Source organism: Mobula hypostoma, chromosome 7, assembly GCF_963921235.1.
Source record: "Mobula hypostoma chromosome 7, sMobHyp1.1, whole genome shotgun sequence".
In the NCBI taxonomy this organism is placed as follows: domain Eukaryota; kingdom Metazoa; phylum Chordata; class Chondrichthyes; order Myliobatiformes; family Myliobatidae; genus Mobula; species Mobula hypostoma.
Window position 1 is genome coordinate 58,678,438 of NC_086103.1, and position 16,958 is coordinate 58,695,395.

The window sequence follows — 16,958 nt, forward strand, 5'->3', positions numbered from 1 at the left end:
CTGACTGTGTGTAACAATAAGGAAGTTGAGGATCCAGTTGCAGAGGGAAGTACAGAGGCCCAGTTTGGAGCCGGACATTTTGCAAGGGTTCACCCTCATTATGGATGTTCCGACGCTGGCCTCTGAGATAGAGATCACTGTGTCACTGGATGCTGTAGGGATATGCAAAGCTGTGGTGTTATCCTTTCTTTCAAAGCATACATAAAAGGCATTACGCTCATCATGGAGTGCTGCATCACTGCTATTTATGCTGTTAAGTTTCACTTAATAGGAAGTAATAGCATGTGAAGTCTGGCACAGCTGCTGTGCATCCATTATATCTTTAATTACATATAGGATTCCCTTTTTGCCTTGTGTAGGTCATACCTGGACTTGCAGAGTTCTGGATTGCTAATCTTGAACACCATAGATCTAACTCTCAGCAGGCTGAATCTCCTGGCTCCTTCAGGGCTTCTGGTTTCAGAAAAATCAATATGTTTTTATAGGGGGGCACTCATCCATGCAGGTCTTGAGGAAGTAGGTGATGGCTGTGACATGTTTATTCAGATCGGAAGATAAGTCCCTGAATATGGTCCAGATGACTGATTCAACTCTCCTCTGTCTCTGTCTATATGCTGGCAGAAGAAGTACAGTTGATCAGATTTGCCAAGCTACAAGAGGACATTGATGGTGGTATAATGTTGTGACTATGCATTCCCTGCAGATAGTCAGTGGAAATAACTAGTTAGGTCAAACATATCCCCATCTTGGAATCAAGGATGACATGGAATTATAGGATTGGAAGTATGCAGAAGATGGCCATTTGGCTTATCATGTCCATGCTAGGTCTCCAGTTTACCTTCCCATCCTTTGTAGCCTTGCAAAGTACAAGACCAGAAGATATAAGAGTAGAATCAGGCCATTTGGCTCTTTGAGTCTGCTTTTGATTTAGTCATCATTGTTTTATTTCTACTTCTCACAGTCCCATTCTCCCATTTTCTCCTTGTAACCCTTAACTCTCTCACCAATCAATCTCTTAAATGACCCAATGACACCATGGTGATGAGTTCCACAGATTCACCACCCTTTGGCTGCAGAAGTTCTTCCACATCTCAGTTCTAAAGGTATGTCCATTTATTGTGGAGCTGTGCCCTTGGATCCAGACTTTCCTACTAATGAAAACATCCTCGCCATGTCCAGTCTGTTCAGGCCTTTCAGTATTTGGTAGACTTCAATGAGATTCCTTCACTTTTCTTCTGAACTCCACTGGGTACAGGTCCAACCATCAAATGCTCCTGATACTCCAAGACTACCGGTCCAGATGGCCACAGTATGTGAAATTGCAGAGCTATGTATCAGATACTGTGGTTAGCAGCACAGGGGACATCTCAGGGGACTGTCCTGTCCCCCTTCCTGTTCACTGTCTACACCTTTGACTTCAGATACAACTCTGATTCCTGCCACCTGCAGAAGTTTTTGGATGATTCGGTAGTTATGGACTGTATCACCAAGGGTCAAGAGGCTAAGTATAGAGGAGTGATGGACAACATTGTTGAGTGCTATTGGCTAAATCACCTGCAGCTCAACATCACTAAGACAAAGGAGTTGGTGGTGGACTTCAGGAAGGTGGAAACACCCTGCATTTCCATCTCCATCAATGGAGTGAATGTGGAAGTCATCTGGGACTACAATACTTGGGAACTCACCTGGACAATAAACTGAACTGTACCAAAAATACAGGGGCTCTGTACAAGAAGGAACAGAGCCGACTGTACTTCCTGAGGTGGCTCAGGTCATTCAATGTCTGCAGTGCTATGCTGCAGATGTTCTACGGCTCAGTGGTGGCCAACATTCTACTCTACGCTATAGTCTGCTGGGGCAGCAGGGCGAGAATAGTTGATGCCTAGAAGATCAATAAGCTTGTCAGGAAGGCTGGTTCTGTTCTGAGGGGTGGAACTGGATTCCCTGGTGTCTGAGAGAAGGATGCTGCAGAAGCTACAGAGCATTATGGACAATCCCTCTCGCCCTCCATGATAATCAGAGGAGCACCTTCAGTAACAGACTGATTCTACCAAGGTGCACCACTGAATGCCACAGGAGATCGTTCCTCCCTGTGGCTCTAAGACTCTACAACTCCTCAAGTATTTAAGTGCACAGTTTAATTGCACATCTATATTTTACACTATTACTTTTTAATGCACATTTTGTATTCGTTTTTGTACCTCAATGCTTATATATTGTATTTTAAAGTATATATTTCTGACTGAGCAACCTTACAACAATAATATCCTTTGGGATAAATAAAATTTAATCTTATATTAAGTATTGTATTCCTGAGATCATTCATGTGAACTTCATCTGGACCCTCTCCAGGGTTTACACAACTTTCGTAAGACTGGGCCTCAAAATTGCTCACAATATTCCAAGTGCCATTGGATCAATGTCTTATAAATCCTCAGCAGTACATCTTTGCTCTTATATTCCAGTCCTCTTGAAATTAATGCTGACATTACATTTGCTTTCCTTACTACCAACTCAGTGTGCATGTTAACCTTAAGAGAGTCCTGAACTAGACCATTGCAGTTCTGATTTCTTCATTCTGTCTCCATTTAGAAAGTAGTCTGCACCATATCCTTCCTACCAAAGACCTTAAACTTCTGTATGTTGTATTCCATTTGCCACTTCTTTGCCTACTCTCATAAACCATCCAAATCCTTATGCAGACTCCCTGCCCACAATGCTACCTGTCCCTCCACTTATTTTTGTATACCATCTCAAATCCTCCTTCATACTGTGTGAGGGACAGGCGGAGATTTTGAGGTGTTGATGCAAAAGTTACACTCTTATTGAGGTTTTGAGAAGATTCTTGAACGTTTTCAATTGTTCATCTAGTAATCTCTTGTAAGTAAGCTTGGAATAGCATAATTGTTTCAGGAGTCTAATTTTGTGATGCCATTTTGAGCATAACTAGAGCATTGGTGTGAACAATATGTCCCAGAAGAGTATACTGACATAACTAATATCTCCCATAGATTTTACACAGACAGTATTGATGGTGTCTTTCCAATGTCATTAATGCCTACTGTAGGTAGTTCCAGAAACATACGGAAAGCAAAGATCACTGCAGGGTGTCAGATTAAGTTTTATGCTGAATTTGAGGTTTTGATTTTCATCCTTTGTTTTTCTCAGATGTTCAGAGACTGTTTCGGCACGGTGAAGGTGGAAGTGAATTTCATCAGGTCTGCCTTTACTGAATCGTGGCACCTGAGATATCGGAAGTAATCCAGGTTTTCCAGGAGCATACCATGGACTTTTACTATTGAAAGTTAGTGTTGCACAGTGGAGATCAAATTGACAGAAGGCTTTCGTGGATGTTAAGTACAAGACCCATATTCCCATATCCTTGGTAAACAAGTTGACATTGATTTGCAGAATAGTTTGCACAATCATGCATATGCATGTGTTATCTATGTTATGCAGCTCAATGGCTGAGGGTGAAGGCAGTCTACGTCTGGACAGGAGATGATATATGCTGAAAGTTTTCTTATTAGTCTTGTAAGTTGGTCCCATTCCCTCTGAAAGCTTATTGGTACAGGATAGTGGAAAGAAAGATTGAAAAAGGTTTTGCATGTAGCCTTGCTAGACACAAGTCTACACTAAGTTGGGATGCTACGGTTAGAATAACAGATTGTATCCTATTATAAAGCAAATTGAGTATATGGATAAATTTCCGCTGACAGCCAAATTTAATGATGATGCACCATAGCGTTTCCCGAAAAAAGATTGAAGGCTTTAGTGAGGTAGAAAAGGCCATGTATCGTGTTTGATGATGCTTCTTGCATTTCTCTTGGTTGTTGAAACTTTTCTTTGTGTGTGTGTGTGTGTGTGTGTGTGTGTGTGTGTGTTCAATCTGTTTCTTCAGTTGGATAACTGTGTTTATGTAAAATTAACATACAAATGTATGAATTAGAATCAAGAGTAGGCTAATTTTTTCTTGTCTATTCCACGATGTAATAAGATCCAATTGTAAACTTAACTTTGCATTCCCACCTACTTGTGGTAAGCTTTCACTCCTTGCTTACCAAAGATCTGTTCTAACATAGTCTTATAAATATTCAGATCCTTTCCTTCCACTGCCAAACAAGGAAACAAGGGATCAATAGATAAATATGGATGGGTAAATGTAAGGATGACAAGGATCACAGCTATTGAAATAAGTGGTAGTCTTGGCATTTGGAAAAAAATTTTAAATATGGAAATTGACATAAAAAGATATGAAATTTACAGATGCTCCATGAAGGGTGAGGTATATGACATGAGAGGGATATCATCTATGGTTCAGTATGGACAACAGTACTGTAAGCTGGAATATAACGTGCAAGATGCACATCAGGGATATACAAGGTTATACAAAATATGCAATTATAATGTACTATCTCTTCATCAAACTCGGTGGGAAATTAAGATGTAGGGTGAATGTAAAGAGACTGCAGATAATATTGATAGCTCAAGTGATTGGGCAAAAAAAAGCCCGTGGATTAGAATAAGCAGAAAAATAAGGAAAAGTATTTTCTTATATTTTTAATAAAGTGAAAAATGTTGAATTTGGTAGCAATCTATCTGGCTTTATTTACAAATTATGGTAGAATACACACAACTGTAGCAAACTATTGTGAAATCAAAAATCATATTATTCTATATAAAGAGGTATTTGAATATTGGAGTAAAGATGTTTTATGGTAAAAATGAGGAGATATGGTGAGAGGATGCCTAGTGTGCTGTATATAACATAAGTCCTGAGATAAGAATCTTTGAAATCATTGCACTAATAGGTCATTAAACTGATTCCAAGAAATGTCAACTGTGTTATAAAGAGGAACAGAGTAAATCAGAGCCATATCCTGTGGTTTAGAAGTATGAAATATTACCATAAATGAAACTTACAATGTGTTGGCAGAAAGTTACCCTGATTGAGGAATTAGATTTAGTGGTCAGACTCTTAGAAGAGTAGTTGAACATATGGGATTGAGATGAAGAGCAATATCTTTATTTAAATGATGCTGAATCTTTGGAGTTCTTACTCAAATAGCTATGAATGCACAGCCAAAACTTATATTTAACACTGAACATGGCAGGTTTATGGAAAATATATCTGAAGATTGAATTGAGATGAATATAGGGGCCAGGCTTGAAGGACTGAAGATCTTATTCCTGCTTCTCCTTTTTCAGTTCTTGCTATTGACCACTCATGCAAGGCTAAGTACAGAAATCTGGAAGTTGGCTTTCAAATACACTTTGCTTCCTCTAACATCTTCATTAATGCCACACCAATGGACTTGGTGCTGAAATAACTCAGACATAAGAATCTGCAGTTCTAATATGCGGACTACCAGCTACCTGCTTCTGTACAGAAGGAAGTATTCGTGAGTATTGCTTAATATGTGCACATTTTTAACAACTTGAAGTAAGATCTAATTATTATTTCACAACATTTTTAATGCTTTTTTTTGCAGGTGTAGCGTCTCATTTCCTGGTAGGATGTTTCTATTTCATACTACAGTAAAATCTTTAGATCTTCCTAATGAGTGTCCAGTTCTACGATCATTTCATTCTGTCACCTCAGTTATTTCACAGAGGTCACAGTGGAATTTCTGTTGTGAATGCCATTCTCTCTGTGCCTTTTGGAGGATGAAGGGAAAAAGAGGGCATGAGGGGAAAATGCTGGAGAAACTGAGCAGGTCAGGCTATTTCTATGGAGAGGAATGAACAGTTAATGTTTTGTGACAAGATCCTTTATCAGGACTTTATAGGTTTGTGTAATGTCTCAATAATAACACTTACCTTTACAACAACCCAATAAGACGGAACTTGAGTGCCTGACTTTTGGACCTGAATAGGTAATGTAAGGTATCAGCTCAATAATATATTCAAATTATGTTTCAGGTAACTTGAGAAAAACCTGTTAAGCAACATAACTTGCTAGAAGAATGTGGTATTTAATGTTGTCACTCTAAAAGTGGTTTCAATTTGTTGAAATGCTTGAAGTGTTCATCCAAAGTTTGTTATTAACTGTAAGAAGCAAGCACAAGATACATGTGCTGTGGTGAAATCAAATCTTGATCATAACGGTAAGATATTTTTGTCTGTATGTTTTGTGTGAGCCTGACAATTTTGTGCAATTCTTGTTTTTTCTAATACAGTATTACTGCTACCATAATGGATTTCACAAATATATGTTTTATATACTTGTTAGATTCTTCTTGAAAGAATGAAATAGCCAACAGATTGTTTGCACATCTCGTGAGCTCTTTATTTATTGAAGTAGATTAAATAGTAACTTGAAACCTATTCGCAGGTCACTCTATCTTTCAAAGTCTGCATTAGTTTTTTCTCTGCAATCTCTGGAAAAATGCCTGTAAAATCCGAATCAGACTATTCTGTTTAGACACCTCTGGGGGGGGGGTGAAAAAACTTCTAAAAACTTCCAACTATTTCATTGTTCACTTTTTTTATGTGTGGTTATGCTGGACATTTGTGAAGACAGCCTTTTCCAGGCTCCTTTCAATGTTGTTTATGTGTGTGCTGCTTGTTTGTACGTGGTTACGGCTGACTTGAATAAATGCCCAGGAACAGAAAATGGCTGATTAAGAGAATGCCTGACTTAAGTTTTATGGGCTCAGTTCACCATAGTGCTGCATTAGCTGAAATACTTATTTCAAATCAGAGCATTTGTTGATTCAAGAAGCATTTTGTAACAATATGATCAATTAATTTTCCAGAGTTCATGATTGTCAATTGATAACTTTGATTTCATTTTAAAGGTGATAGTCTGGTCTTTTTAACTGGTTACACGTAAAGTGACCATATTTTGGTCACCCTGCCAAACGGATTAGAATCATAACCTACTTTACTAAAACTATAGATGCTATCAAGTTCTGAGTTAGCAGTTCAGGTTTCAAGCTCCATTGTAGTGTGCTGAACATAAAATCTAAGCTAACGTTTCAGTAAATTACCGATGTGAGTGCTGCATAGTTAAATCTGCCAATTCAAAGGGATGTTGAGCGACAGTCTTGCATGCGTTCTCAGGTGAATATAAAAAGTTCCAAGATACTGTTTTGATCAGCAGGGGTTTTCTTTTGAAGTTGTGATCATTTTTTATCCCTTAACTAAAAACATACATTGTCAAAGCAGTCAGGAGCAAGTTTTCAACTCTCCTGAGATTCTTGCCACTTGCATGTTGTTTCCTGTAGAGTGGTTCAGAGCTGCGTCTCCCACGGGATAGTGATGCACAGTGGCTCTCGTAGGATGGGGCTGACATGAACAGAATAACTTTGATGGCTGGTGAGGCCCTGCTCCCAGCACTGTACTTTACAAAACCTTGACTATTTGTGAATGCCTTTGATATTCAAACATGATCGAAACTACTGCAGACCTCCTCAAAACAAAAATAATATTCCAAAAAAATTAAAAGGTAAGCACACACTTAAATTAGATATCTAGACTGATTTAATAATGGACATAATAGTTGAGCAGCTCATATTTTCAATCTAAGCCTCATCTCTCTGTTTCATCTTCTTTGTGCCTTGGCGGATTCATCCAAGTGGAATTTTGAGGAACTGAATATGTAGTATGAAATACATGTGGAGTCAAACAATGCACAAACAGACAATTTAGCCTATTATGTTCATGCTGATCATCATTCTGATCATCATTCAGGCTGTGTGGTACGAGCTTCCAGCAGAGTGGTTGAGGCAGGTTCAATGTTGTCGTTTAAAGTTAAACTGGACAGCTATATGGACAGGAAAGGAACGGAGGGTTATGGGCTGAGTGCAGGTCGGTGGGGCTAGGTGAGAGTAAGAGTTCGGCATGGACTAGAAGGGGCCGAGATGGCCTGTTTCCGTGCTGTAATTGTTATATGGTTATATCAAGCACAAGTTAATAATAGTTTCATTTATCAGCACTTGGCCTGTAGCCTTCTAACCTTGTCCTCGCCCAAGTACTACTTAAATGTTGAGAAAGCATCGCCTACATCACCCATTAAAAAAAAATCATTGCAACCATCCATCTGAGTGAAATATTCTTCCTTAGCTCTCCTGTTAAATTTCTACTCATTCTCTTAAACCTATGCATTATAGTTTTAGGTAAGTCTGTTTTACTATTTTGAAAAGACCAGTGTCATTGAAATCTGGTTTGACCATAAAACATAGGAGCAGAATTAGGCCATTTGGCCCACAGATTCTGTTTGACCATTCCATCATGGCTGATTTATTATCCCTCTCAAACCCATTCTCCTGCCTTCTCTCCATTTGAAGATCTTTGGAAGATTTTATTGGGCAGGAAGGATGATAATGGCTCAGGAAAAGATTTCAGGTGTATGGATATGGAAATAGAGAATGGAAAGTTGAACATTATAGGAATTAGAATCATGGAACTTAAAGGCAAGGAAGGAGGTCACTATGCTGTCATTTACATACTGGTTGAAAAGGGGCTTGTTCTGTTCTTGACCTTTGTGTATATCCCGATGTTTAAAATGTGGTGAAGATTTCCTCTGAGCTTCATCCACCTACCCATCCACTCTTTTTCAAGCTGTGAATTGCAGACTCCATTATCTGGTTGAAGCTTCATTTCTCTTCATCTCCTATATTACTAATTAATTTGAATGAATGTCACAGTAAAGTTATCCTTTTAATCCCTTCCTAATACAGGACTTTTATACTTTTGCCCTCCTAGCTGCTCAGTTCCAAAGAAAAACTCACGCAACCTTTCTACATAACCAAAATTCTTCATTTCTGTTAATATTCTTGCAAATGGCTTTGTCCTTACTTCCTATAATGTGGTGAAGAGGAATGTACACAATACTCCATTTGTGGTTTAGCTGGTAGCTTTATATGTCATCACCCTGCCTTTTTGTTCCGTTTCTTTGTTAGTCCAACAAAGCACTCTATACCTATCCCTCACCTTCAGTAATCTCAGTGTGTGCACCCAGTCAAACTTCCCAACATTTCTTGGGGAGTTTATGTTAAGCAAGACATTTAGGGAAATACACAATTTACATGGTTCCTGGTATCAATACTACAACTCTCTCCTCTTAGTCTGATAAACACACAATCATAAACAATGAGAAGCCAACAGCTAAAGCCTAGGGGATTACGTTAGGTTCCTGTTCTATTGAGACCAGTTCTGAAGCAGATGAGCCCAGTACAAGCCAGATGTGTTAACCCAAAACAAATTCAGGGCTAATATTGTAACAAGGAAGTGATTATAGGTGAGGGTTTTAAACCAGCTTGAGAGAAGGATAAAATTAGAGAAGTATTTATTTAGTTATTTAGAGATACAGAGCAGAACAGGTCCTTGTGGCCCACTGAACTGTGCTGGCCAGCAACCCACCAATTTAACCCAATGCAAGGCAGAAAGTCAGTGTTTGGAAGGTAAAAGAAATAAACCTTGGAAAATGGTCAACAAACAAACTTAACACTGCCTTATGAAATATACTTCAATGTGAGAAGGCTTTATTTCAATAAAGGAAATGAGCACAGTCTAATACGTGAAAGTTTGTTATGGCTGTTACTGAAAAATAGGATTAAGAAACTTCGGAATAACTTTGCAATATTTGCAGTTGTTTTTCAGATAATAGCAAAGGCAATAACCAAGAAAAGTGTCTCAGAGGTTAATAATCTCTAACCACTACTAGCTAAGAACTCATTTTGCATAGCATTAGTAACAACTGGGAATTTACAAATTTTGAAGTGCAAAAAAAATGATGCAGGGCAGGTCATGAATGAAGTCCTCCTTTTGAAGCTTCTCAGATAACCTGTATAATGTAAATCTGTTGACAATATGGTAGACTTTGATGAGGCAATACATTTTCCTGTCGAATTTTTAAACTCTGTCTCCACCACGTATGCTGGATCATAATCAGATTTGTTTATCACGTATGCTTTGAAACATACATTGAATATGTTGTTTGTGTTAACAGCCAACACAATCTAAGGATGTGCTGGCGGCAGAGTCTGCAAGCGTCAACATACACTCTGATGGCAATAAAGTATCCATAATATTCAGCGGACAAACACACGTAGCAACAGCAACAACAACAAAACAAAACAACAGCAGCAAAACAAGCCCCTTTAAACACCCTACCACTGGGCCTCTGACTCCAGACACACTGACCCACCGTCTCTGACTTTTGAGCTTTGACCTCCGAATTCGCTGATTCTGGTCTTTCACTTTTGGGCTTTGGCCTCCAGTATTGATCCCAGACATGACTTCTTTTTGCTCTCCAGATTTCTTTCTTAAGAGTTCTTTTGCATTTCTTATACTCCATAACTATCTCATTTATTGCCTTCTGCCTGTACCTGCCGTGCACCTTACTTTTCCTCTTAACCAAGGCCTCAATATTTCTGAAAACCAAGGTTCCCTAAACCTATTGTCTTTACCTTTAATTCTGATAGGCACATGCAAGATTTGTACTCTCAAAATTTCACTTTTGAAGGCCTCCCACTTAGCAAGTAAACCTTTCCCAGAAATCAGCCAGACCCATCCTCCTGCCATCCTACCAGGGATAGGGTTCCTCTTGTCCTCACCTACCATCCTACTAGCCTCCATGGTCAGCACATAGTTCTCCAGAACTTTCGCCATCTCCATCAGGATCCCACCACTAAATGCATCCTTACCTCCCCCACCTCACATTCTGCAGGGATTGCTCACTACGCGACACCCTTGTCTGTTTGCCGCTCTCCACTGATCTTTCTCCTGGCACTTATCCTTGCAAGTAGAACAAGTGCTAACTTGCCCCTACACCTCCACCTTCACTACCATTCAGGGCCCTAAACAGTATTTCCAGATGAGGTGACAGTTCACCTGTGAGTCTGTTGGTGTCATATACTCTGTCTGGTGCTCTGGGTGGGGCCTCCTGTGTATCAGTGAGACCCAACGTAGATTGTGAGACCGTTTCACTGAGCACCTACCTTCCGTCTATCAGAAGAAGCGGGATCTCCCATTTTAATTCCACTTCCCATTTCCATTCCGATATGTCAATCTATGGCTTCTTCCACTGTCATGATAAGGTCACACTCAGGTTGGAGGAACAAAAACTTATTTTCCGTCTGGATAGCCTCCAACCTATTGGCAAGAATATTGATTTCTCGAACTTCCAGTAATGGACCCCCCACCTCTCCTTCACCAATCCCCATCTCTCATTTTATCTCCTTGCCCACCCATCACCTACTTTGGGTACTCCTCCCCCTTTTCTTTCTTCCATGGCCTTCTGTCCTCTCCTATTGGACTTCCCCTTTTCCAGCCCTGTATCTGTTTCACCAATCGAATTCCCAGCTCTTTACTTCATCCCTCCCCCTTCCGGTTTCACCTATCATCTTGTGTTTCTCTTTCCTCTCCTCCACCTTTTAAATCTAATCTTCATCTTTTTTTCTTCAGTCCTTCCAAAAGGTCTCGGCCCGAAATGTTGATTATACTTTTTTTCCATAGATGCTGCCTGGCCTGCTGAGTTCCTCCAGCATTTTGTGTGTTCACCCAATCCACACTTGCCAAATCCTTTCTGATAGCATCCAAATTGGTCTTTCTCCAATTAAGAATCTCAACCTGAGGACCGGACCTACTTTTCCATATTAACTTTGCATCTCATGATCAGAATTCCATTAGTTTCAAAGTTCCCCTACACAAATTTCTGTCAGCTGCATAGTCTAATCTCCTTCCCAAAGAGCAGATCAAGTATCGCAAACTCTCTCATTGGGACTTCTATGTCATGATTAAGGAAGCTTTTGTGAAAACATTAGACAAATTCTATCCCATCTAGTGCTTTTATAGTATGAGAGTCCCAGTCAATATGTGGAAAGTTATCACAACTTTATGTTTCTTGCAACAGTTTGCAATCTCTCTACAAGTTTGTTCCTCTAAATCCCATGGACCGTTGGGTGGTCTGTAATATATATAGTCTCATTAAAGTGCCCATACTTTTCTTATTCCTCAGTTCCACTCATAAAGCCTCACTGGATGATTTCTCTAGTCTGCCCTGTCTGAGCACTGCTGTGACATTTTCCCTGACTAGTAACGTCACCCCTCTTCCTTTAATCCCTCCCGCTCTGACATCTCAAAAACAATGGTGTTGTGTATGTGGCCTGGTTACACAACAGTGCTATTAATAAAAACGCTGGAGACAGGAGCTACGTTTCATGGTTCTTTACTGGCATCATCTGAACTTGGCACACACGTAAAGATCAATACGCACCTAATAACGCATGCTCAATACGCACCTAATAGCGCATGCAACAACGTGTTACTAAAACATAAAGTAGTCCCTTATTATAATGTAGGCTATATGGTACACTCCTCCCCTTTTATTTTAATAGTTTATCAACTTTTTTTTACTGGGGCATTGTGCTAAACAAATATGTTTACCCTTAACATACAAATTCCTACCATTTGTTTACTTAGCAACTTAATAATATCAAATTATAACAAAGTAATATAATAATATTGAATTATAACAAAGTAACGTAATAATATCAAATTATAACACGCCATTTTTTATTTACTCAACCAACACACATCAAAGTTGCTGGTGAATGCAGCAGTCCAGACAGCATTTGTAGGAAGAGGTGCAGTCGACGTTTCAGGCCGAGACCCTTCGTCAGGACTAACTGAATGAAGAGTGAGTAAGGGATTTGAAAGTTGGAGGGGGAGGGGGAGATCCAAAATGATAGGAGAAGACAGGAGGGGGAGGGATAGAGCCAAGAGCTGGACAGGTGATAGGCAAAAGGGGATACGAGAGGATCATGGGACAGGAGGTCCGGGAAGAAAGACAAGGGGGAGGGGGGACCCAGAGGATGGGCAAGAGGTATATTCAGAGGGACAGAGGGAGAAAAAGGAGAGTGAGAGAAAGAATGTGCGCATAAAAATAAGTAACAGATGGGGTACGAGGGGGAGGTGGGGCCTTAGCGGAAGTTAGAGAAGTCGATGTTCATGCCGTCAGGTTGGAGGCTACCCAGACGGAATATAAGGTGTTGTTCCTCCAACCTGAGCGTGGCTTCATCTTTAGAGTAGAGGAGGCCGTGGATAGACATGTCAGAATGGGAATAGGATGTGGATTTAATATGTGTGGCTACTGGGAGATCCTGCCTTCTCTGGCGGACAGAGCGTAGATGTTCAGCAAAGCGGTCTCCCAGTCTGCATCGGGTCTCGCCAATATATAAAAGGCCACATCGGGAGCACCGGACGCAGTATATCACCCCAGTCGACTCACAGGTGAAGTGTTGCCTCACCTGGAAGGACTGTTTGGGGCCCTGAATGGTGGTAAGGGAGGAAATGTAAGGGCATGTGTAGCACTTGTTCCACTTACACGGATAAGTGCCAGGAGGGAGATCAGTGGGGAGGGATGGGGGGGACGAATGGACAAGGGAGTTGCGTAGACAGCGATCCCTGCAGAATGCAGAGAGAGGGGGGAAGGGAAAGATGTGCTTAGTGGTGGGATCCCGTTGGAGGTGGCGGAAGTTATGGAGAATAATATGTTGGACCCGGAGGCTGGTGGGGTGGTAGGTGAGGACCAGGGGAACCCCATTCCTAGTGGGGTGGCGGGAGGATGGAGTGAGAGCAGATGTACGTGAAATGGGGGAGATGCGTTTAAGAGCAGAGTTGATAGTGGAGGAAGGGAAGCCCCTTTCTTTAAAAAAGGAAGACATCTTCCTTGTCCTAGAATGAAAAGCCTCATCCTGAGAGCAGATGCGGAGGAGACGGAGGAATTGCGAGAAGGGGATGGCGTTTTTGCAAGAGACAGGGTGAGAAGAGGAATAGTCCAGATAGCTGTGAGAGTCAGTAGGCTTATAGTAGACATCAGTGGATAAGCTGTCTCCAGAGACAGAGACAGAAAGATCTAGAAAGGGGAGGGAGGTGTCAGAAATGGACCAGGTAAACTTGAAGGCAGGGTGAAAGTTGGAGGCAAAGTTAATAAAGTCAATGAGTTCTGCATGCGTGCAGGAAGCAGCGCCAATGCAGTCGTCGATGTAGCGAAGGAAAAGTGGGGGACAGATACCAGAATAGGCACGGAACATAGATTGTTCCACAAACCCAACAAAAAGGCAGGCATAGCTAGGACCTATACGGGTGCCCATAGCTACACCTTTAGTTTGGAGGAAGTGAGAGGAGCCAAAGGAGAAATTATTAAGAGTAAGGACTATTTCCGCTAGACGGAGCAGAGTGGTGGTAGAGGGGAACTGATTAGGTCTGGAATCCAAAAAGAAGCGTAGAGCTTTGAGACCTTCCTGATAGGGGATGGAAGTATATAAGGACTGGACATCCATGGTGAAAATAAAGTGGTGGGGGCCAGGGAAACTTAAAATCATCGAAAAGTTTAAGAGCATGAGAAGTGTCACGAACATAAGTCGGAAGGGATTGAACAAGGGGTGATAAAACCATGTCGAGGTATGCAGAAACGAGTTCGGTGGGGCAGGAGCAAGCTGAGACAATAGGTCGGCCAGGACAGGCAGGTTTGTGGATCTTGGGTGGGAGGTAGAAACGGGAAGTGCGGGGTGTGGGAACTATAAGGTTGGTAGCAGTGGATGGGAGATCCCCTGAGCGGATAAAGTTGGTGATGGTGTGGGAGACAATGGCCTGGTGCTCCTTAGTGGGGTCACGATCGAGGGGTAAATAAGAGGAGGTATCCGCGAGTTGTCGCTGTGCCTCGGCAAGGTAGAGGTCAGTACGCCAGACTACAACAGCACCCCCCTTATCGGCGGGTTTAATAATAAGGTTAGGATTAGTGCGGAGGGAGTGGAGAGCAGAGCGTTCCGAAGGAGTGAGGTTGGAATGGGGACAAGGTGCGGTGAAGTCGAGACGGTTGATGTCCCATCGGCAATTAGCGATAAAGAGATCCAGAGCAGGCAAAAGACCAGAGCGGGGTGTCCATGAAGAAGAGGAAGGTTGAAGACGGGAGAAGGGGTCATCGGTGAGGGTGGAAGAGTCCTTGCCGAAGAAGTAGGCTCGGAGACGGAGACGGCGGAAGAAAAGTTCTGCATCATGGCGAACATGGAACTCGCTGAGGTGTGGGCGAAGGGGGACAAACGTGAGGCCCTTACTGAGAACAGAGCGTTCTGCCTCCGACAGTTGAAGGTCGGAGGGGATGGTAAAGACCCGGCACGGATGAGAGCTGGGATCAGAGGGGGGAGGGGGGAGGCTGGGTGTGTCAATGGAGAGGGGAGGGATGGGGTGAGAGGAAGATGGAGCCTCCGAGGGCCCAGGAGCTGACGGTGGGATCTGAGGGAGACGGGGCTGCGGAGTGGTGGTTTTTTACTTTTTTACTTTTTTTTTACTTTTGGTCTAAGACCCATTTATAACTCAAGTCTGGGGGGGGGGGCGGTTCTTCTCTGCCTGTCTGGGTAATGTCTCAATAATGGCTACAGAGTCAGAATTCAGTGTTTGGATCCATTCCCTGAACTCATCTGCCTTTCCTACAATACTTTTGCATTGAAGTATATGCAGCTCAGAACATTAGTCACACCATGCTCAGCTTTTTGATTCCTGACTTTGTTTGTGGTCTTAACAGTATCTGTCTCCACAACCTCTCTACTACCTGTTTTGATACTCTGGTTACCATACCCTTCCAACTCTAGTTAACCCCCTCCCCCCACTCCTACCCGTGCAGCACTAGCAAACCTTCCTGCTAGGTTGTCTGTCCCCTCCAGTTCAGGTGCAAACTATCTCTTCTGTACAAGTCTCACTTTCCTTGCAAGAGAGCCAATGATCCAAAAATCTGACATCCTCTCTCCTATGCAAACTCCTTAGCCACGTGTTAAATTGTATGATCTTCCTATTTCTGGCCTCACTAGCACCTTGCACGGCTGGCAATCCTGAGATCACATTCAGTGATCCAAACAGTATGCCTGTTGTTCAGGGCAATGGCATAGGGGTACTCTGCACTGGCTGTTTAATTCCTTTCTCCTTCCTGATTGTCACCTGGTTTCCTGTACCCCACACCTTGGGTGTAACTACCTCTCTATATCTTCTGTATATCACCTCCTCAGCCTCCTGAATGATCTGGAGTTCATCCAGTTCCAGCTGCAACTCCTTGTCACGGGGTGTTAGAAGCTGCAGGTATGGTCGTCAGGGACACTGAAGGTCTCCCTGTCTTCCCCCATTCTGTAAGAGGAGTATTCGACTATCTTACCTTGCAACTCTATTGGGCTAACTGCACAAAATTAAAGAAGCAAATCAATAAATAAACTGGGGAGCAAAAAGATCTACCAACAGCCTTGAAGAGCTAAAGCCTCAAATAACCACTCAAACACTGCCCAATCCAACAATGGCCATTCCACTTGCCCCTGCTTTATTTTTATTTGTTCTTCCTAATCACTTCAGATCACTGATAGGCCACTGAGCTAAACACCTAAATAAGGGGAATTACAGCTGTAATTACAACCAAACGTGAGCAAAGGAGAAAACATTGGAATGCGTTATTGTAGCACTGTACTTGCAGTAGTTACAGCCCAATGAAACAACAATGGGATGAGGGAAGAGATGGCTAGCATAGATTGGAAACACATGCTTTACAATGGGATAGTAGAGAAACAGTGGAAGATTTTCAAGAGATTCATCATGGTGCTCAACTTTCCAGTTAAGGACCATAAGGATGGAAAGAGCCAGTCTTGGATAACTAAGGAAATAAAAGAAGGCATCAAACTAAAAGCTCATACATACAAAAGAGGCAATGTGCTGAAAGAAATAGCTGAACTTATAGCAGACATGTTTGTGATGATATTTAGATGAGTGATAGAACCTGGAGAGATTTGATTGGAATATGGTGAGAATAAAATAGATTAGTGCAGGGATACTCAGTAATGCTGTGTTGTTAAATGATATGGAGCTAGTGCAGAAATGAGTAGCCCAGGCAAAAGATCTGCCATTAACTTACTGATTGACAGACCTGTGGAGTCAGATGACCTACTTCTAATTCTTGTGCTTTTATATTCTTT

The 16,958-nt window shown here is 41.8% G+C and overlaps 1 protein-coding gene across 6 annotated transcripts in view; it reads left to right on the forward strand.

Annotated features, from left to right (window-relative positions):
- arhgef37 (Rho guanine nucleotide exchange factor (GEF) 37) overlaps positions 1–16,958 on the forward strand; it is a 200,101-nt gene that overhangs the window by 71,368 nt on the left and 111,775 nt on the right. The window contains exons 2-3 of one of the 6 annotated variants that reach the window (XM_063053480.1): positions 3,169–3,385; positions 5,209–5,402. The exons of 1 other annotated variant lie outside the window; for it this stretch is intronic. Coding sequence is in view for 1 of the 5 variants with exons in the window: in XM_063053479.1 (XP_062909549.1) it covers positions 12,640–12,646 (7 nt within the window). In the remaining 4 variants the exon portion in view is untranslated. Of the gene's footprint in view, positions 1–3,168; positions 3,386–5,208; positions 5,403–5,920; positions 6,108–12,550; positions 12,647–16,958 lie in introns of those variants that run through there. 4 more of the 6 variants (XM_063053484.1, XM_063053479.1, XM_063053487.1 and 1 more) reach the window with 4 other exon arrangements.